The following is a 22,895-nucleotide window of genomic DNA, read 5'->3' as shown; positions in this document are numbered from 1 at the left end:
GGTCTAAGTAGGTGCAGTAACGTCATCCCGGCGACCATGATACCAACGACGGACCCGACGGATGCTACCTGTCGACGCGCAGAGGTACTGCTGACGAAAACCCTTTCCGGATCCAGTCTGACGCCTGGGAGTAATTCTAAGATAAGGAATCTATAAATAACATGCTTCTTTCAGATAACTGGAACAACATTAATTATAAGGAAGACAAACACAGGACTGTAGTTTTGCACAATAGTTGCATCTTGTAATAATTTGACTCCAATCAAGTGTAACAATCAACAAAATAAGTGATCATAGTGTAGATGACGCAGTGCTCCAAGGGTGATTAAATTTACAAAGCACATAGATAAAAGACACTGTACAATTCCCAATGGTTGTATGAATTCATTGATAACATTCTAAGAGGGTTTGCATAGTCAGAATGGAATCCCTTGAAGTTAAATTACATGTAAGAAACAAGAGGGACGGTTTGTTGATGTTTCAACCCTGTGTGACTGTTAGAGTCTCTTCAGCTTGTAGTCATCTGACTACCAGGCCACTTAATAGTGAGATCACTTGTGTAACAGGAAGAGCTACCAGGTCTTCAACCTATCCCAGTCAAATATATCAGTGCCGGGGCATATTCCTTAAGAATTAGTACTAATCCTATTCATACCCAGCGCTGCAAAGCCGGACCCAAACTGATCAAACCAGTACCAATATTGAGGCAAAAGCGCCCAAATTTGGATTTCAATATTTTCTGCAAACAAGCACAAAGTGGAGCTAATCTCACTCCGTTCGGCACCAAAGTTGGTCCAATTAATATGTCTGAGTAACTCTGGAATCCCTCTAAGACACAGAAGAAGGTACCATTTCTTAATGAATTCCATGGGACAATTGTTACATTAATACACATAAAACACTACAAAGATCTTTAACTGGACAAAACAAACAAATTTAACTTTATCATTATGTAACAAAAACCATTAATAGGCTAGAAATGTGACACATCTCTACTAAAAACATACAGCCAAACAACCATACACAACTGACTTAGGGTAATCTTAAGTCAGTCGTCGGAAAAAGCAATGATCTCTACAAAACATAACAAGCATTTGCAATGCAATATGTCTCGCATTATTAAAGTTTGAGCTATTGGCATTGCTAAATAATGCAACACCAATAGCTCAGGGACAGACACAGAGACAGAGACACACAGACAAAAACACACACAGAGTGAGAGACACAGACAGACACACACCCAGTGAGACACACAGACAGAGACACACAGACAGAGACACGCAGACAGAGACACGCAGACAGAGACACGCAGACAGAGACACGCAGACAGAGACATGCGACCAGAGACATGCGACCAGAGACATGCAGACAGAGACACACGCAGACAGAGACACACAGACAGAGACACGCAGACAGAGACACGCAGACAGAGACACGCAGACAGAGACACACGCAGACAGAGACACACGCAGACAGAGACACACGCAGACAGAGACACACGCAGACAGAGACACATGCAGACAGAGACACACGACAGAGACACACAGACAGACACACAGACAGACACACAGACAGAGACAAACAGACAGACAGAGACAAACAGACAGAGACATACATAGAGGCAGAAATAGAGGCAGACAGACACACAGGCAGAGACACACAGACAGACAGACAGAGGTACACAGAGACACACAGAGACACATACAGAGACACATACAGAGACACACATACAGACACACATACAGAGGCACACATACAGAGGCACACATACAGAGGCACATACAGAGGCACACATACAGAGGCACATACAGAGGCACACATACAGAGGCACGCATACAGAGAAATGCAGACAGACATGCAGACAGAAACACACAGACAGAGACACACAGACAGACACACAAAGACAGAGGCACGCAGACAGAGACACGCAGACAGAGACACGCAGACAGAGACACGCAGACAGAGACACGCAGACCGAGACATGCAGATAGAGACACACAGACACAAAGACAGACAGAGACACACAGACAAACAGAGACACACAGACACAGATAGACAGACAGACAAACGTGTATATGCTGGGTCTGGTGGCTCAGTGACAAACAGACAGAGACAAACAGATAGAGACACATACATAGAGGCAGAAATAGAGGCAGACAGACACACAGGCAGAGACACACAGACAGACAGAGGTACACAGAGACACACAGAGACACATACAGTGACACATACAGAGACACACATACAGAGACACACATACAGAGACACATACAGAGGCACACATACAGAGAAACGCAGACAGACACGCAGACAGAGACATGCAGACAGAGACACGCAGACAGAGACACGCAGAGACACACAGACAGAGACACACAGACAGAGACACGCAGACAGAGACACGCAGACAGAGACACGCAGACCGAAACATGCAGATAGAGTCACACAGACACAAAGACAGACAGAGACACACAGACAGACAGAGACACACAGACACAGATAGACAGACAGACACAGATAGACAGACAGACAGACAGACAAACGTACGTGTGTATGCTGGGTCTGGTGGCTCAGTGAACTAATGCTCCACTGCAGGGGCCTGTGTTCAACCTCTTGGTCACAGGTTTTTTTTGCTCTAGCCCCGCCCCCCTGACCCTGCCTCCACCGGTGCTGCCCTTGGCCAGAAACCACCCTGTAAATTTGCCCCCCCCCCCGAGAGAAAGTTTGTGAGTACTCATGCGCCTAACAGGATGCTGACCGAGACACACAGACAGCGACACACAGAGACAAACAGACAGAGACATAGAGACACACAGACAGAGACACACAGAGACACACAGACAGAGACACACAGACAGACACCAAGGGCACAGTTACGCACCTTTTAGAGAGCGATTCCAGGGAACTTGCAAAAATAGATTTTGAGTCCCAGAGGCGCTCCTCGTCATCCCATGTACGGCTTAATTCACCGCATAAATGAGTCAACGCCAAGAGCCACCTACCCTGTGGAAATCCTAGCTCCTGCCCCCTTCGCCATTCTTTTGACCACATAATTCACCCCACAAACGAGTCAATGCCAAGAGCCACCTACCATGTGGGAATCCTAGCCCTTGACCTGTTGGTGAGGCTTCAGACACACCATTAACAACAATCACAAGTGGAGAATAGTTCTAGAAGTAGTAAAGTGGATAGATTTCCTGACTCGCATTTTTGTGTGAAGCCGATTTCCAGTGTATTCCAGCACAAAGGAAATGAAACATAATAAAAAGTATTGTCATTTACAATGCCAATAGATTAAACTCGCGTAAATGCCAGACCTATTGCATTACAAATGCTTGTTTCTTTGGCCACTTCTAGTTATTTCAGAAAAAAAGCTCTGTGGCAAACGTAGACTCTCCCAGCTTGCCCCAGTCTTGCTCACAGGCCTGCTTTGTCCATCCAGCCTACCAGGGGTACACTCTGGCTGTGGAAACGTGCATACAGACACTCACAGAAAAAAAGGGGTGCACACGGACTGTGGAAACGTACATACAGAGTCACTTACAGACACAGGGGCACTCATAGGCTGTGGAAAAGTGCAAACAGACACTCACAAAAACAGGGGAACACACAGGCTGTAGAAACATGCACACAGAGACACTCACAGAAACAGTGGCACACTTTGGCTGTGAAAACATGCATACAGAGGCACTCACAGAAACAGGGGCATACACTGTATGGAAACGTAGACACACAGGCACGCACAGTGAAAGAGGCACACACAGTCAGTGAAAATGTGCACACGGAGGTGCTCAGTGACAGAGGCACACAAGGTCTATGGAAACAACATGATACAAACAGAGGAACTGACAGAAACGGGCACGCAGAGACACCCAGAAACAGGGGCACACACAGTCTGTAGAAACGTGCATACAGAGGCACTCACACAAACGGGGGAACACATGGGCTTTGGAAACACGCAGAAAATGGATTCATTCATACAGGGGTAGTCACAGAAACGGGGGCACGCACAGGTTGTAGAAACGAGCATACAGAGGCACTCACACAAACGGGGGAACACACTGGCTGTGGAAATACGCAGACAATGGAATCATTCATACAGGGGTAGTCACAGAAACAGGGGCACGCACAGGCTGTAGATACGGGCATATAAGAGGCACTCACAGAAACATGGCCACACAGGGGCAGTCAGAAGAGCAGGTCCTCGCAGTCCATCAATGAAAGGCACACCGGGGGTGAGTTTCATCTTTACAGATGTGAAATCCAAAAATTAAAAATACAATGACTTTCCTGGCAGTCTAACATAGGACAGGGAAGCTAAACAGAGCCACACAGGTGATGTGTCCATCATGACCAGTGCCTTAAACGGGGAGGTATTGTCAGAGACAGAGAACCTCCATTTCTTTAATTTGTGTGGGAGAGTACCTGCACTTCTCAGAAGTAACTTAGAAAGGGAGAGCCGGCGATGTTAAGGTTCCATTTCAAGCACTGATCCCAACATTGTTAAACAACCACACACACACAGACACACGCACAGACACACACACACGCACGCACGCACACACTCACGCAGACACACACGCAACCACGCACACACACAGCCTTGCCCCCTCTCCGACCCTGACCTCAGACGTTAGTCCTCTTTCTGCCACACTTGCTGAACCACCAGGGCCTCCATCTATCTGTTTATCTGTGCCCTCCATGTTAAGTTCCTTCTCCCAGGTCCATTAATCCGCTCAAGAATGTTACAATATTTATTAACCAGTGAAAGCCGCGTTCCAGAGCTGAAGCGCCAAGGCTGTGGACAGGAAGTAATTACACAACTGATTTAAGTGGAGGACAATGAGGGAAAGTGTTTCATAGGGCAGGTTAAAAACGAACAACACACATGGGTCATCAGAGCCCACATAGGACTTGACTTTCTCCATAGTAAAACAGGAAAAAGTTTGGATTTTAGATTATCATCAGTGGGAGGCTTGCTAAAGGGCCTCGCTAAGAAATGGGAAAAAAAAGAAAAAAAGCTCCAAAAGCCTCCTGCACAAAGAATAATGAATATTAGAGACTGGTCAAACTAGGAAAACAAGGTCAGGTCAGTAGGCACTGCATGTGATCGCAGACGGGAGAAAACAACAATATTTATTAATTACCGGCCCGGTCTCTGATCTGAATTTACTGATGATGTCTGTAAAAAAAAACGGCAGTTGGGAACCCTATTTAACATAAAGCTGTGACAGCCTGAAAGCTCCAAAGATGCCGCCCTGCCTCCTCTATCACGGGCTGAGAAATGTTTCCAATTTGGCGGGCTTGCTCATGTGAGTGTGTCCTTGCCGGGGGGTCAGAGTTTTTCAACTGGGTGACGCTGACCTCCAACGTATCTGTGTCGGAGTGACATTAACCCTGAAATGACGTGCTAGTTAACATGAAGGATAGTGTATAATTATCCTGAGTTAGCTATGCACATACCAACATGCAGAGCTTTAAGTGGGATCAAAACTAGTGGTGCGCGTGCACCACAGATGAGCGGGGGGGATGGAGAGCGGCAGCGGGGCGAACGAGTGCTGTTGCACGTGCTGGCCACTGTCGGGAATGGGCGCTACAAAGGCAGGACATGTGCCCGCCTTTGCCCAATCCTGTGCTGTTTTTTTTTTTAAAAAACACCGTAAAGCCAATGGCAGCGGCGAAAGCCTGCTCGCACGCACGAGAGTGTGAGCAGCTTTCAGAACCCTCTGACAAGAGGTCACGCGCTGAGCGAGCACTGCTGCGCACTGCAACGCTAGGCGCGAGACCTAAAAATGGCATAGCAGCTGGATAATGCTGATAAAAAAGACAAAAACGGTTGTATCTTCACCTGTAGGCACACCCACAGGGTACACCTTCACCAGCAAGATGAACTACAGTGTGACTCCCCCACCAGCAAGATGAACCACAGTGTGAACCCCACCAGCAGCCATCTCCAAAGTGTGCACTCTCATCAGCAGTCAGATCCACAAGTTGTTCCTCTCCTAAAAGTCAGTTTCACAGCGCACACCCTCATCAGTAGTCAGACACACAAGGTGAACCTTTGACTGCAATTCATGCAGTGTACCCGTCATGAGTCGTATGAAACAATCTTACCAAAGATGGATAAACAGGGAAAACTCTCCACAGCAGCCAGATCCAAAAGGTGCACCTTCCCAGCATTCAGCCATACATGGTGCCCATCATCAGTGTCGGACTCTCAAGCTGCACCCTGCCAGCAGACACACCAACAAGATGCATCCTCCCCAACAGGCAAACTTCCAGAGTGCTCCCTCACCAGCTGTCAGACCCCCTGGGTTAACCTTCTACAGTCATTAGACTTGCAGAAAATACTCTTACCAGTAGTCAGAGCCACAGGACACACCCTGACCAGACATCAGCCTCATGGGGTACACTTGTGGTGTACTTTCTCCAGAAGTCAGACTATCAGGGTGCACCATCAGCAATATTCAGAACCATAGGGTGCACCCTCACCAGTAGTCATAGCTTTCATCCCAGTTGTCGAAATGGATAAGCAGGCGGTTCTCCACCATGTCTGTGATAGTAGCAACACACATGAGTGCTGGGTTCTTCTTGTCCACTGCCTCCAGCTTCATCCCCACTCGGAAACCTGAGGGTGTGACTGGCTGTAAGAGAGCGAGATCAAAATAGAAGAATTATCATTACGAGTCTGAGGGTGAAGTAGCAGTATGACTGTCAACATCACTGGCCTACACTGTGAGAGAGGGATAAAGGAGAATGTAATTAAGTCTGCAGTACAGGAGTATGATCTAATAGAAGACAGCAAAACACTAAGGTAACCATGTCACCAGTAGAATCAAGCCCCAAGGACAAAGGAGTGAATGAATGCTTTACAATGTAGGAAGACCGCCCTGTACCAAGACCAGAGGCTATACACTGCTTTTGTTCAAACATACTTGGGAATGTGGAACAGAAAGTAAAGAAAAGGAGCATACTGTGGATGAATGCATCATCTACACATTGCTGATCTTTTACATCATCAAAAGATGTGTAACTTAGCCACTCTTATGACCTCTAACTATACCACAGCTGTTAGTCACTGCCACTGCTCTAGTTGAGGGTTTTCCCCTCCCATTGTACCTCACTTCCCCTTTTTTTCTTTAAATCCAGCAATAGAGATTACAGCCAAGAAGCATGTTGCAGGCAATCTCCAAGAACACAGCTAATAATGAACTGTGGCTGGCCACTGTACGCATTCTCGGTCTATCCCCTCTGGAACCTCAGTCAAGATAACGAACAAGATTGTATGTAACAAACACGATACTTACCATCTGTAACTCTCTTTCTGGTGGATAAGCTATCCAATATCAGATCCCTCTCCTTTTGAATCCTTCAAGGTGCCAGATTGGATCTGCAAACTACTTCTCCAATTTATCCAATGTACCAGAAGGAGCCATTGAACTCAGCAGCGGCCTCATCCCACCTCTGTAAGTGACAATGCTGAGCACAATATACGTGCCACTGCTGAACATGTCTGCAAAATCGTTCTCCACTCCCAGCAAATGCTCTTCCATCAAATGAATGCTGTTGCGGGTAAGCCAACGCCAAATTTCCTGAGTTAGTGGGGTGTATGTGCCCCCACACCTCTAGATGTTATACATGTAGGTCATGTTGTCTGCCTATATTATTACCAGTTTCCTCTGAATAAGTATGAGAAATGCTTTCAAGACTAGTCTGATGGCTAAGAGTTCCTAAGAGTTTATGTGGCACCCCTGGTGTTGATGGGTCCAGTAGCACTGAACAGTCTTGGCACCAGCTCTGCCGCCCTGTCTGCTGTTCCCTGTCGAATTGCGTCAAAGTCGTCTTGTTCTGCAAGTTGTTGTTCCTCCCAAGCCTGGGAGGACTGTCTGCCTTTAATAAAGATTCAAGGAATCCCGTGGAGCACCAGAGCTGATCTCCTCCATTGTGCAAGCACACAAAGAACCACAAGGCCTTCGGAATTGCCAAAACCTGACGCCACTATGCATTAATGAACCCGAGCCCCCCAGCCCGCAACAAAGTGAGCCAAATATAGCAGCATGGTCCTCAAGCCCTTAAGAGACAGAGTTCACTTTAATTTCACCCCTTGTGAACTTCCCAATGCAGCCTCCGTTTGCAGGCCCCACTCAACCACGACGGCTCACAGGTGTTCCCACATCCACTAGCATCGCAAGACTTGAACCCTCTGCTTGGTCCAGACTGACTGGCCTCCCATTCCAAACCTGCAGCGTGTTTTCCCGCAGACCGGTCCCAAGTGACACCCGATGATGTATTGCAACACTGCATCAGGCCGCCCGAGTGCTGTTAGAAGTGACCTGCTGGTGCTGCCTTGGCAAAACACACAAGGTGATGGACGGAATGTTGCACATTGGCAAAACATTCACCCCTAGTCACAGATCTGGGTTTAATGCATCGTTATTTTGCTCACCACGCTACCCCAGTTCAGCCTTGGAGCTTGCCTTGGAGCTTGCCCCATATTCACCTTAAGTCCATGCGATTGGTCTGATAAGTCGCTATACTCTACCTGAATGCCGTTCTTGTTTTCCCTCCCATAGGAAAAAATTGCAGCTTCTAAAAAATGCACTGTTGACTTTTTTAACGTAAAAGTATTTCTCTTGAAAAACGTGCTTAACTGATTGTATTGATTCTGGTGCCTAAACATATATAAAGATACGTGTTATCTTCAGAAATCTGTGTGGGTCTCCTTTTTGAGCCATGTGCATCATTTAATGACTATTATGTACACTTGCAGATGTCTAGCACTTCTCTCTGATAAGCTTAACGCTGCGTTACCCCTAAAAGAGCAACTTCGGATTGCTATAGAAAGCCCCTGTCCACTCATTAGGGAATACCTGGACTCTTTGCACAATATACCTTGTTTTGGTATATCATACGAAGAGCCAGATTCCTACATTGGTGGTGCAGCAGTGGGATACAAGACTTTACATCAGCGGTACCACTTGGTTAATAAGCGATTCAATTAAGGAATCCAAAATTGTCACTAGTTAAAGCATTTTTTTCAATTTCAATGTTTTGCTAAATTGTTTAAAACCTAGCTGTTAGGGCCTTGTGTTAAATCCCACAGTAAAATTGTTTAGAAGTTAAAAGGAATTTAAGTAAGTTAGGCCCTTTAGAATGAACTTAAGAATGTCTTAATTTCCTAAAAAGGTCTCAACTATTTTAATACCATATCTGAGGCAGGTCCTTCCCAAGAGCTCAACACAGGCCCAACAAGAACCTTATGTTGACCCAAAAGTCGCTCTGCCAAGCATGGAAACTTGCCATGGGAACTAGATCAACGAGAGCTTCATCTGGAGAGGTTACTTGCAGAAAATGCGAAGATACTGAACCCCCTAGAGGAGAAGGGGAAGAGGACCCTCAAGTGGATGGAATAGATGATGATGATTCCAGCGCTGGTCCTACTAATAGCAACACCAGTGGGAGTACTACTGAAAATGCCCAGAAGAATTATAGAGTGAAGATGCTGTCCTTCAAAAACTAAGCCAAGAGGATAGCCTTAGAGGCTAAACTCATAGCAATAGCAAAGGAAAGAGCGGAAATGGGCCTAGGACCCATCTCTGGTGGCAGCAAATAATAAATAGGGAGAAAGAAGAAGCTATTGACCCCTAAAGGGATTGTCCCTAAATAGACAGAGGGTGATGATATTACCAAATGGTTTACAGCCTTTGAGAGGGCCTGTAAGATGAGACAACTCAACCTAAAGTATTGGGGCTCTCTTCTCTGGGAGCTGTTCTCAGAAAAGTGTAGAGATAGGCTCCTGACACTGAATGGGGCAGATGCGGAGTCTTATGACATCATAAAGCACACCCTGATTGAGGGCTTTGGACTCACCACTGAGGAATACAAGATCAAATTTAGTGAGGCTCGAGAAACCCAGTCAGATCTGGGTAGATTTTGTAGACTTTTCAGTGAAAATACTAGGCGGCTAGTTAAAAATATGCAAGATTATGATGGTCTTTATAATCTTATTATGAAAGAGCATCTGTTGAGTGTGCGAAGCTAGGTTTCGGTTGCAGTAACCCCCCCCCCTCAACCCCCCCACACACACACTTTTTGCCAGACTACTGATGTCCTTTGACTCTATATGCCCTGGGTCCCTGCCAATCAGGTTCCCAGGGCATGTGTACCTTCCCAAAACTGTACCTTGTGCCCCCAACAGGCACCTTATTGGCCACATGTCAGTCCCTTGTAAAAGGTACCATGGGTACCAAGGGCACTGAAGGGCACTGTGGCCAGGGAAGGCCTTTAAGGAGTGTAGCACTTCTTGTGCCACCCTCAGAGGCCCTGTACCTTTACACACACACTGGCATTGCAGGCTGCATGTTTTGGTTAAGAACAAAGTTAAGAGTCGACATGACACACATCTCTGTGTGCCATGCCTACAACCCACTGCCCTGGTAAAGGTCAGCCACCCATCTAGCTGGGTGCACTATACCAGTGGTGAGGGTACAGGTGCAGAAGCCCTGTACCCCTACAGTGTCTAGACCAATTCTTAGACATTTTAAGTGCAGTAATGCCATTAAGAGTATATGGTGCTGGGAGTCTGTCATTACAAACACTCCACAGCACCATAATGGCTTTACTGAAAACTGGAAAGTTTGGTATCAAACTTCTAAGCACATTAAACCCACACTGACGCCAGTGTGGGAATTAATGAAAAATGCACTCAGAGGGTACCTTAGAGATGCCCCATGAAAAAGACCAGCCTCTCGTGGGTTACCTGACAAGTACACCCAAGTCTTCCACCATGAAACATGTTTCTGGTCCCCTGGGGTGGGAGCCTTCGCTCCCTCAGCCCAGAAATAAAGCCTTTCCTGGGTGGAGGTGTTCACACCTCCCCGAGGCCAGGAAGAGCCATCTGTGGCAGGAGAGCTTCAATAGGCTTGCCGCCTTTCTAATGTGACCCCCAGCCTCTCCTGCTATCAGGAGCTGACCCCCTTCCTGCTACCCTCCTTTTCAGTGGGAAGACAGGTGGGACAAATTAGCCAGCCCTGAATGTGTGCCCACCTCTGCCAACCCCAACCCTCTGGTGGGGGAGTCGAGGTGAACCCCACTCTTTAGTGCCCACCATCTTGCAGATGGCAAGCACTCTCCAATCAGGATTAGGGATTGTGCCCACTCACCCACATGGGGTGAGCACACCAAGGGTGTAGTCACCCTGAGGTCAGTAGCCCATAGGCAACTGACCTCAAGACCCCTAAAACACCAGCTAAATATAGTATTTAGGGGGCAGCCGTGAACCAAGTAGACAGATTCCCGCAACCTACAAAGTAGATGGACAAAAGAAGATGCCCAAGTGAGGAGACTGCAGAGAACAACTGACTTGGCCCCAGACCTACCGGCCCGTCTACAGTATACAGGATCCTGCGCCAAATGTTGCCTTGTCCTGCAGCCAGTGGCCTCCAGAACCCTGGGAGGACTGACTGCCTTCAACAAAGACTGGATCTCCTGTGAACAGCAGCTCTGTTCAAAAGAAACAGCCAAGAAAGACTCCCAGCCTGCTGGGGACAAGTAACCCCGACATCTGGAACCACCACTGCACCCGTCGCCTACGGCCCGAGTTGTATTTTTTTTTTAAATTTATTTATTGATTATGCAAGTTGTCAAGAAAAGGCAGTACATGGTAAAGTGACATTTTGTAAATGAGTAAACAGACATCAAACGAAACCCTCCCCGCCCTGGTCCCCTTCCTGCAGTATACAATCTCAGCAGCGTTGGTGGTGGCCTAGCCAGTACAATGCATTTGTGTAGAGGCAGCTTACGCCACAATCGAGTGTCCTCAAGAAAAGAAAAATCTATCACGTCAAGAAGAACAGATCAAGTTAGTCATGCGGTGTACTCCCCTCCCCATCACCTTGCTCACTACATGCTAGTAAATATTCTCGCAGTGGAGCGCATATGTCTTTAGGTCTGGAACTCCGTGGAAGTTCCTCCTCATAGAGCCTCAATTGTTCCTGGCAGTATACCATATCTGAGATCCACGTGGCGACCTTAGGACTGCGTCTGCCATCCCATGTGAAAAACATTTGCCGTTTAGCCAGCAATAGTGCCACCCTGATAAAGCGGCCCAACCACCCTTTGACCCCTGGTACATGTCCCAGTAAGCATACTAATGGAGTGCAGTCCAGAGTGTGGCCAGTCATGGCGTCTAGTTTGTGCAAGATGTCCGTCCAGTATGAGTGTACAGCCTGGCAATCCCATGCAAGATGCAGGAAATCCGCTCCCTCCCGCTCACATCGCCTGCAGCAGTCAGTGTCTCTGAAACTAATCTTGCATAGTTTGATGGGAGTGTGATATGTCTGATGTTTAAACTTCAGGTGAATTATCCTCAAATTGATATTCGACGACAGTCTCCCCGTGACCGAACATTTCTGCGCCCACGTATCCTCTGTGATGGGTATGCCTAAAGCTCTGCTCCAGCGACCCTTACTACGATCCTCCGGGAGCACCGATTCTGACATGACCATCCGGTATAATCTAGTAAGCAAATGTTTCCTGGTGGCCGCGGTAATTACTAGTTGTAGCGAGTTGGATATGACTGGTTCCTGCGGGAACGTGGTATAGTGGGCCCGCATATCACTGCGTAGCCGATAACGTGTATGTAAACAGCGGAGAAGCATTAGAGATGTAATTCAGGTCGTCACTTGACACATAAATCCCATCCTTGTACAGGTCTCCTAGAACCGAAATGCCAGCTTCTTTGAGCGCCCGCATTGGGCCGTGCTCCTGTGCGATCGAGAGCGCACTGTGGCCTACTATAGGCATAGACGGCGCGTACAGCGGAAGCCTGTCTGTCCGCCGGCCGATCTCATGCCATGCAAATATCGTGGCATCGATCGTATTGATCTCAGCCCTAGGCGTGAGTCTACGGTTATGTGATAGGATGCCATGGAGAGGAGTGTCTCCCGCATCTCCCTCCTCCACCACATATAAATAGAAGTCTGGAGCGCAAAACCCCCCTCGGTCAAAGGGCAGCGTGCGAGTGGCCCAGCTTATGCGGGGTGGTCCCGTACCCCATACCAGTCACAGCAGTTGTGTCTGTATCGTCGCAAACAGATGCCTATTCAAACGGATAGGTATGTTGCAGAAGAGGTATAGGAATTTGGGAAGTATAACCATTTTGATCACTGCGATGCGGTCCGATAGCGACAGCGGAAGACCTATCCATTTATCCACTTGTTGTACCAGGGTAGTGTATGCCCGTCGGTAATTGTCCCGTACGACTATAACAGGGTCGCGGTGGATCCATATGCCGAGATATTTCACTGGGTCAGCCGTCCATATCAAGGGGTATTCCATCACGGGCTCCACAGTGCCTGACGTGAGGGGAATGACAACTGACTTCTCCCAGTTAATGTTGAGGCCAGAGAGGAGTCCAAAGCGGACATATTCCGTAATGACTCTTGAAAGATACGTGTGTGGTTCTCTGACAGACGACCATGTCGTCTGCATATGCCGATATACCCACCGGCCTATTATTGAAATTCAGAGCAGCCACCCTGTGAGCCTGCCGGAGCCTGCACGCCAGTGGCTCCAAGATAATGGCAAAGAGGAATGGGGAAAGCGGGCAACCCTGTCTGGTACCACGTTGGATGGTGAAGACCCCCCCACCCTTTACCCTTGCAGATACGTCAGTGTACGGAATCTCGATCCAGCGGACGAAAATGGGGGAAAACCCATCCTGTTCAATATAAAAACATGTACCTCCATTCGATCGAGCCGAAAGCCTTGGCTGCGTCAAGCAGCACAGCCACGGCTTGTAGGTCCGGTTTCAGAACATGGAACATGGCAAAGATCGTTCGGAAATTCCATGCCGTGGAACGCTCAGGGATGAAGCCGGATTGATCCGGCAGGACCAGTAGTGACATTAAAGGATGCAGTTTATTAGCAAGGATCTTAGCCAATATGTTGGCGTCAATATTGATTAAAGACAATGGCCGATAGATTCACATCTAGTGGGGGTCCTATCCTTTTTTAGCAGAGTGATAATGAGCGCCTGTCGGAGAGACTGGGGGAGATGACCCACCTTGTGTGCCTCTGCATACATTGCGAAGATATATGGGGCTAGAAGATCAGCGCATCTCTTGTAAAATTCTACCGTCAGCCCATCCGGTCCCGGGGCCTTCTTGTTGGGCATAGAGAGTATAGCATCCTTTATATCTGACTCATCTATAGGGAGGCTGAGAAACTTTCTATGTACGTCCGACAACCAGGCACACGCCGTGTCTCTCGAGTAGGCATGGAACTCAGATTCGGGGACGTCCCCGCTAGATGTATATAAGTTCTGGTAGAAGTCATGAAATTGGCTCAGTATATCTTCAGGGGTGAAGTGATCCTCACCCATGTTGTCCACTATGTGGTCTATTGGAGGGGCAGTCGCATGGTCCCGCAAGCGGTTGGCCAGAACCCTGCCCGGTCTGCCACCCTCCCCATATGCTCTAGCTACAGACCTCTTTGAGATATATTTCATCTCCGAAGATGCCAGTAAATTGTAATCCTCCAGGTATTCTCTGATTTGCACCAGAGTCTCGCGTGTAGAATGAGCATCATAAGAAGCCTCTAATTCGCGCAGTTTGGTCTCCGTACGGTGTAACTGCCCTCTTAGATCCCGGAGGATACCCGCCGTGGTACCTATGCACACCCCTCTTATGGTCACTTTAAACGCTTCCCACAGTGTGGCCGCGCTATCTACCGCACCCACATTTATGTCAAAGAATTGGACTATAGCCTTATGTATAGTGTCGTCATATACAGGGTCTAGAAGGGCATCAGCCCGGAATCGCCAAGTAAAGGGAGGGCGAACACTATGTGGGACTTGAATCTTAAGCACAACCGGACTGTGGTCCGACAGTGTTCTGGGTAAATTGTGGACCTCCGTCACCCAAGCGTTGGCCAGCTCGTCCAGTAACCAATAGTCCAGACGGAACCAGGTGTTGTGTGATGGCGTGATGTGTGTGCCCTCTAGGACCCCAGCATGTCTCAATCTCCACACATCTACCAATCCCCTCTCCTCCATAAACTGTCTAACGCACTGAGCCGTCCGCAGCATACGACTACCATCTAGAGCAGATTTATCCAGCATAGGGTCTAAGTGTGTGTTCAAATCCCCTCCCAGCATAAGTGCAGACTCCGGCCATCGTCGCAGCACCTGAATCATAGAAAGAAACGACGCTGGTTCGTCCACCACTGGACCATAGATATTTGCACTAGTCACCACACTGTTCCCCAATTTACCATGTGTAATTGCCCAGCGTCCCTCCCCATCAATACATGAGTCTATCGGGTAAATGGCGTCCCACGTTTAATCAGAATCAAGACCCAACGGGCATAGTTAGAATAAGAGGAGGCCAGTCTGTAAGCAGCCCATTTGTTCGCCACAGAACCCTCAGTGTGTTTTGTCAGATGGGTCTCTTGCAGCAGTGCAGTTTGCACACCGTGTCTATCTAACTGTGCAAGGATCTGTCTAGTCTCCTTAGGCGTATTCAGGCCTCTTACGTTCCATGTGAGACAATTATAACGTTCACCTGCCATCTAGAAATCTGAAAAGTAGTGTCGAACCAGCGTCGTTGCACACCAACCACTTTAGTGACAATCTCCTGACAAGTCGTTCCACAAAGACAGTACTCGTTATACAGCCTCTGAGGCAGAAAAAAAGACCAGGACCCCCTACCCCCCTCCCACTTTTGTCGTTGCACACCAACCACTTTAGTGACAATCTCCTGACAAGTCGTTCCACAAAGACAGTACTCGTTATACAGCCTCTGAGGCAGAAAAAAAGACCAGGACCCCCTACCCCCCTCCCACTTTTGCAACCCCAACCCGCCAAAGACACCGAGCCCCCCCCCCCCCACCAACCCAGACAACCCCAACAACAGCATTATTAGTATTCAGGTCATACCCAGGAGGGTTGCGGCGGTGACTGCACTCCCGGCCCGAGGCGGAAGTGGGCCACCGCGGCTGAAACATAACGCCCATTAAACTTGTAATTCAGAGCCATTGAAGCGTGCGTATCCGAACAAACCAATCATTTTGCACATAATCAGCCAGCCATACATAATAACTAGGCATTCCGCTACTCCTCGGCTATGTAGCTAACTGACGGCATAAAGTGTACAGCAAACACAGTCCACACGTTTTCAATCCATTAAAGGTCTCTAATAGCGAACCAGCTCCCTCAGTACCACAAACCATGAAGACATTAATGTCAAGGTATTCACCCCAACCCACCCATTGGAGGCGCAGGTACAGCGGACTCAGGGCCAGATGTAGGAGCTCAAATACCGGTCGGTAACGGCCAAATTCGGCCGTTACCGACCGGTATTTGGCTTTTCAGATGTAGGGGCCAATATTTTACAGAATCGGTAAATTTACCGATTCGGTAAATTTACCGATTCTGTAAAATACCGAATCGGTATTTTTACCGATTCAGTAACTTCTAGATGTAGGTGGGAATCTTCTGTGTCCCAAAGGCCTTTCAGATTCGGTATTTTACCACCCAATCCAATTGGGTGGTAAAATACCGAATCCAGGTGTGCTTGCACATGTGTGTATGCACACCTATGCCATGTGACAGACAGACATGCCCTTAGGGCATGTCTGTGTGCCACATGGCACACATGCCTGTATTTGGGGTGCTAGAGGGTGTCAAAGTGACACCCCCTGCACCCTTGCTGGAATCGGTATTTACCGAATCAGTAAATACCGATTCGGTAATGCCCATTGATTCCTATGGGCTTCAAGGCCCATAGGAATCAATGGGCAATACCGAATCGGTATTTACCGATTCGGTAAATACCGATTTTTACAGATTCGGTAATTCAATTACCGAATTTACCTAAATATCCCTCCTTCTATTTTACCGATTCATAAATACCGAATCGGTAAAATTCGGTATTTATGAGTCGGTAAAATAGAATTACCTACATCTGGCCCTGAGTCATCGACATCCGAGGTATCGCCAGGGGACTTGCGTCGCTTCTGTAGAGTCTTAGCATACGCCATGGCCTGCTTTGGCGTAGTGAAGATCTTGCCACCTTCAAATTCGCCTATACGCAGCCTCACAGGGTAAAACATGGCGTAAGGGATTTCCTCCCGCTGCAGCAGTTTCTTTACAGCTTGAAATTCTTTACGTGCCGCCTGCACCTGCAAGTCGGGATAGAATGATAGTTGATTGTTGTGATACACTATCTTGCCCTTTTGTCTGGTGATACGCAGTACCGTATCACGATCCCTGTAGTTCAGCAGGCGTATGATGATAGGATGCGGCGGAGTGCCCGGAGGTGGTCTGGCAGCTAGCCACCGATGGGCACGTTCTACTGCAAACATGGGGGATTGTTCATCTGTGCCGCATATCTCTCGCAGCATGGTTTTGACATAATCCTCAGACACCCCACATTAGTCGATTCCGGCAGGCCCAGTACGCGGACGTTGCGTCTGGACCTCGCTTCAATGTCCTCATTCTTTTGATAGTCAATCAATGTCCTCATTCTTGGCCTGAATTACTGCCATAAGCTTTGTAATATCTGATGTTTTGTCCGCAACCTGCTGCAGTCCGTCTTCTGCGTCAGAGATTCTCTGCTCCGCCTCCCCTATCCTCGCCGCCTGTTTATCCAACTTGGCAGAGAATTGATCCATGCAGCCATTTAGGGCTTCTTATTTTCCCATCAATCGCCTGTAAACTGGCTCGGATCGCAACCAGCATAGCCTCCAATGTGGATGAATCCTGCGTGGCGGTATCCCGTTCTCCCTCAGGGGAATCAGATTGAGGCGGTTTGGCGCTCCTGCGGAGCTCAAATGTTAATTTGGGCTGGGATTTTTCAGGCTTGCCCATTGTGCCCACTCCGAACAACCAGTGGCACCCGCAAATTGTCCAGACTCACCAGGTTGGGTCCGCCGTCAGATCAGGCCCGCAGTCACTTGCCCCAGTAGGAGGGTCTGCTGGGATCTCTCGCTGTCCCTATGTGCCCAGTGGTTTTATGTGTCACTGAGCTGTTATCATCCACAGACCCAATCCACCCCAGAGTCCTCCTGTGCCTGCCGGAAGAATATGTACTATCAGATCAGCACTGAAGCAGCCAATTTCGAAGGGGGGGGGGGGTCATCCGCAAGGTCCCAGATAGCGGCGGATCACCCAGAGCACAGCACAGTATAGGGCCCCCGAAAGGCGCCCACTGGAACGCCACCAAGAGTGAGGCACGGGAGGCGAGCAAATGTAGATAGGTCTCCTGCTTAATCCGCAGAGTTGTAGAAAATAACGTGCCTCACACATTGCACGGATCACCAGCTAGTGTACACACTCAGGGGAGCACCTCGAAGCGGCCGACGTTGTCACCATGCAAGGGTCTGCTCACCCTGTGTAGGCCCCAGCGGCCTAGCCGCGGCCTCCTCCGGGCGCCAGAACCAGCCGGTCGTGTTTCAGGCCAGCCGGGTCTGCAGCGTCGCACCCCACATCCCCAAACTCGAGGGCCGCTCCGCTACGCTCCCAGGTGGATCCCACGACGAAGTCTGTCTCACCCCCCGCAGCTGCGGCACACCCGGTACCTGTCGTTGTTTGCTCTGGTGTCCAGCACTTCACCGGCGGCTCCGCAGCGCAGTCCCCCCGTCCTCCTCACGTCCAGGCAGGGAGAGGCGGCCGCCGACGTTGTTCGAGCCGGCAATCGAGTCCGCAGCTCAGCAAAGTCAACGGACAGCCACGGCACTCTGCCATCTGGTGTTATCGGCTCCGCGGTCCGGCTTCACCGCAATGTCCCAGTTGCGCGGTCACACTACATACCACCCGTCCGGGCAGAGTGAGGTGGCCGCGAGTGTCACGACGTACAGTAAGTCAGCACGCAGCTCTGCAAGGCCACAGGGAACAGCGAGGGTCACCACTAGCACGGACCCACCGAGGAATCCAGTCTCCGACACGTTTAGAGCAGGATGTTGAAGGATATTATCACGGTGGCCGGGCAGGGCAGCTTGACTATGCTGCCATCTTGCCGCGTGCCAAGCCACGCCCCCCACAGCCCGAGTTCGAGTGGCCCACCAGTCCCAGCGAGGTCCCCCAGTACTCCAGAGTCAGAGTCCACTGTGGGTTGACCCCTCGTAGACTCCCCAATGTCGCCTGCAGCCTCTGCACGGAGAAGCCCGGTAAGATGAAATCTGACCTCAAAAGACACCTTTCATCCAGCCACCCTGCACCCTGAAGAAGAGAATCCGAGGTGCACCTACGTCCCCGAGCCCTTCAACTTATCTCTCCAGCTGTTGGTTTCTCACAGAAGTCTTCCTGGATCAAGCCTGCAGGCCAAATCCAAAACCGGCAACTCCCATTGAAAACAACAGGCCACCCGACGCCAGAATAGCACCCTGCACCCAGCCGCCCCTGCGCCGCTGCAGGTGCACTTTGTGTGCTAAACCGGATCCCCCTTTGCCCTGAATTTGACACCAGGAGCTTTGCTCCCACAACCTTCTGGCCTGCTCGTGATCAGCCACCATCCGGAGGCTCCCTATCCCCCACTGGATAACATTGGGCCTCAGCAGTCTGCACCCAGCCACCCTAGTGCCGCTGAGGGTGCTTTGAGAGTGCATCCTTGACCCTGGGGGGAACCTGGTTCTTACCCCAGAATACCAACTCCCACAATCAAGTACTTCCCTGTTAACCAATAACCACATTTTCTCCATAGGAATACATTGACAGTTTTTCCTTGAAATTTGTTCTGTGTGGAGTTTGTTTTGTATGAGAACCTGAAAAACTGCAAACTAAAAACTGCTTTAGTTACCTTTTCTCTAGGAAATGCCCCAGTGTGATATCTAGGCATATCACACGAAGTAGAAAAAGTAATCTGTAAAGTAACCTAACAGTAATTTCCACTGTATTGAAAGCATTTACAAACTTGTAACAACATTATTTTCATTCAGCTTGCTTATATGGTTCAGCCTGCCTTGAAAAGTACCATTTACACTTACCTGTACCAGGCTTGCTTGGTTCCAGAAAATAAATATAACTAAATAATATTTTATGCAAATGAAATTGGTCGGAGTTCAGTCTTTGAGTGTGTAATATCATTTTCTGATTGAGTGAGTAAAAGAAACGCTTAACACTACCCTCTGATAAAGCCTTACTGCTCACCCACCCAATCACAAATAGAGAATAAGGTGCTATCTACTTTTACCTCTGCCTACCTTTGGGGCCCCACTGGACTCTGTGCACACTATACCTCATTTTGGTATAATATATACAGAACCAGCTTTCTACATTTAGTAATTGTGTTCCTGAGAAATTACACCAGTACCTAGTAGACCTTGGTCCACTTTCTCCTGAAGAGTTGGGGAAGAAGGCAGACCACTGGGTCAAGACAAGGGTAAACAAGACAACTCATGGTGGGGGTAACCAAAAGAAAGGGGTTGCTAAGAGTCCTTTCATGAATTGCTTTATGAGCCTTGTGGAACAGAGAGACAGAGCCTGTGCAGAGTGTCTGTGACTTGAAATTGCAGCAAGGTGAACCTTGATTGATGAGTAAATCAGGCCTGACTTGGCCACAAAGAGGAGATAAGGTAAAATCTGTTCTGGAGAGGCGTGGAATGGATGCAAGTTGTTTTGCTGACACCAGTGACATAATCTTTTCCACTTTACCTTGTAAGGTTTGTTAGTGGCTTCCGCTCTAGATTTAGAAAGAATGTCTCTGCATTGTTGAGTGATGTTTAACTTACGAAACTCATGGAATTCAGGAGCCATGTCTGCAAGTGGAGAGAGGCTGTCTCCATGTGGCATATCTGACCCGGATTCAATGTCAAGAGAGATAGCATTGGTGGATGGAGGATGAGCTCTGAAAACCAGTGCTGTCTGGGCAAATTGGGTGCTATCAGTAGGAGACGAGAGCGTTCCAACTTCATCTTGGTGAAGACTTTGTTAATTAGTGCAAAGGGGGAAAAGCATATGCATAAATCTCGGTTTATCGAATCGAAAGGGCATTCCTGCACGACCATGGGAGTGGCGTAGAATTGGCATTCTGTATTGTTGGCCGTTGCAAGGAAGTCCAGTGCTGGATTCCCTCACAATGAGAATTTCTTGGTCAACTGTTGTTGGTCCAGTTCCCACTCGTGGCAACTATCTTTGGTTCCGCTGAGAGCATCCGCTAGTGGTCTGTCTACTCCACACACGTGCTCGGCTTTTAAGTATATTCTATGAGCCAACCCCACAGCTCTTGGGCTTCTTGAGATAGTGTTAGTGATCAGGTTCCGCCCAGTTTGTTGATATCATACATGCTGGTTATATAGTCAGTACGGACCAGCATGGAGATCTTTGCGATCCTTGGGAGGAAAGCCTGCAAGGAGAGAAAGATGGCCTTAAGCTCAAGGCTGTTGATATACAGTCCGTTGACTTGCCGACCACCTTCCTTGGATCTGAAGTGTTATCAATGGCCTCCCAAGCCCTCGATGGAGAATCCGTGGTGATGATGAATTCCGTTACTAATGGTAGGAATGTGAGGCCTAGAGAGAGATGTGGTATGTGAGACCACCATGTGAGTCTGGGCAGCAGCCGAGGAGTAATGGAAATCAATTCTTCCAAAGTCCTTTGTGATTGGATCCATTGGAGCTGCAGTTCTTCTTGTAACAGTCTCATCTATAGCAAAGCCAACGGGACCAAGTTTATTGCAGAAGGGATCATGCCCAGGCTGTTTTCTTGAAGTTTTTTGAGCCAAGTGCACTAGCCTCTTTTGCCTGTCCCGGGAAAGGAAGGCCTTGTTCTGAATTGTGTCTAAATCGGCTCAGAGAAAAGTCATAGTCTGATAGGACTGGTGGAGGACTATCGACAATTTACAGTGAGGCCCAGTTTTAGAAAAAGCAACAGACAGGCCTGTATTGCTTTGGGAGCTTGTCCTGGGGTTGAAGCGTTTTACAACCTGTCGCCTAGATAAGGGAATACATGATGACCTTGTTTCCCGAGTGCAGCTGCTACCGGGGACAGGCACTTAGTAAATATGCAAGGGACGGACCTGAGGCCAAAGGGAAGAACTTTGAATTGGTAATTGGTACCAGCTACCATGAATCAAAGATATTTGAGGAGTTTGGGATGGATGGGGAAATGGAAGTAAGCCTCTTCCAGGTCTAGAAATGTCATGAAGTCTTCGCTGTTGAGATGAAGAATGTCAGAGAGGATGATATCATGTGGAAGGATTGGTTGCAGAGGAATTTGTTGAGCTTTCTGAGATCTAGGATCTCTCTCCACTCTCCTGATTTCTTGCTTATGAAGGAAAAACTGGAGTAGAATCCTTTTCCAATTTGAGCAACTGGTACTTTATCTATTGCTCCCTTGGCAAGCATTAAGAAAGCTTCCTTATGCAGTAAATGAAGACTAGGGGGTGCGATCCCCTTGGAGGAGTGGTTGATGGTTTTGCTGTAAACTCCAGGGTATGGCCTTGGGTGACTAAGTCCAATACCCATCTGTCTGAGGTGATGATTTCCCAATGATTAAGGTAATTGGATATCTTCGCACGTACGGGTCGAGAAGGTGGAATAGCTGGTGCCTAGACAAGTTAACTGCTTGCGGCCTGTGTCGCGGCTCTGAGGTCGTGGTCTTCTGAGGAGACCTTGCTTAGAGAAACACACTATGGAGGATTGAAGGTACGACTGTTGCTGATAAGCCGGTCTGTACTGGGGCTGGTAGGACTGATACTAATGGGAGCACTGGCAAACACCCCTGTAAAAAGATAATCTGCGCCCACGTGCTCCCCGGGGGAGCAATTTATGGTATTGATGAGTGCCAAAAGATTTGGCAGCATCTGTGTCTGTTTTAATAGCAAGGAGAGCGTTGTCAATATATTTACCAAATAATGAGTCTCTCCATCATATGCATCGCCAGTATTTTAGATCGAACCTCC

At 48.4% G+C, this 22,895-nt stretch overlaps 1 protein-coding gene across 4 annotated transcripts in view; it reads right to left on the bottom strand.

The window, feature by feature from the left end:
• L3MBTL3 (L3MBTL histone methyl-lysine binding protein 3) overlaps window positions 1-22,895 on the bottom strand; it is a 473,146-nt gene that overhangs the window by 151,110 nt on the left and 299,141 nt on the right. For all 4 annotated transcript variants that reach the window (XM_078682529.1, XM_078682531.1, XM_078682528.1 and 1 more), the window contains exon 11: window positions 6,490-6,641. In XM_078682529.1, the coding sequence (XP_078538655.1) occupies window positions 6,490-6,641 (152 nt within the window). The remainder of the gene's footprint in view (window positions 1-6,489; window positions 6,642-22,895) is intronic.

The sequence above is a fragment of the Lissotriton helveticus genome, chromosome 3_1 (assembly GCF_964261635.1).
Source record: "Lissotriton helveticus chromosome 3_1, aLisHel1.1, whole genome shotgun sequence".
Classification (NCBI taxonomy): domain Eukaryota; kingdom Metazoa; phylum Chordata; class Amphibia; order Caudata; family Salamandridae; genus Lissotriton; species Lissotriton helveticus.
This window is presented reverse-complemented; position numbering and strand designations above follow the sequence as displayed.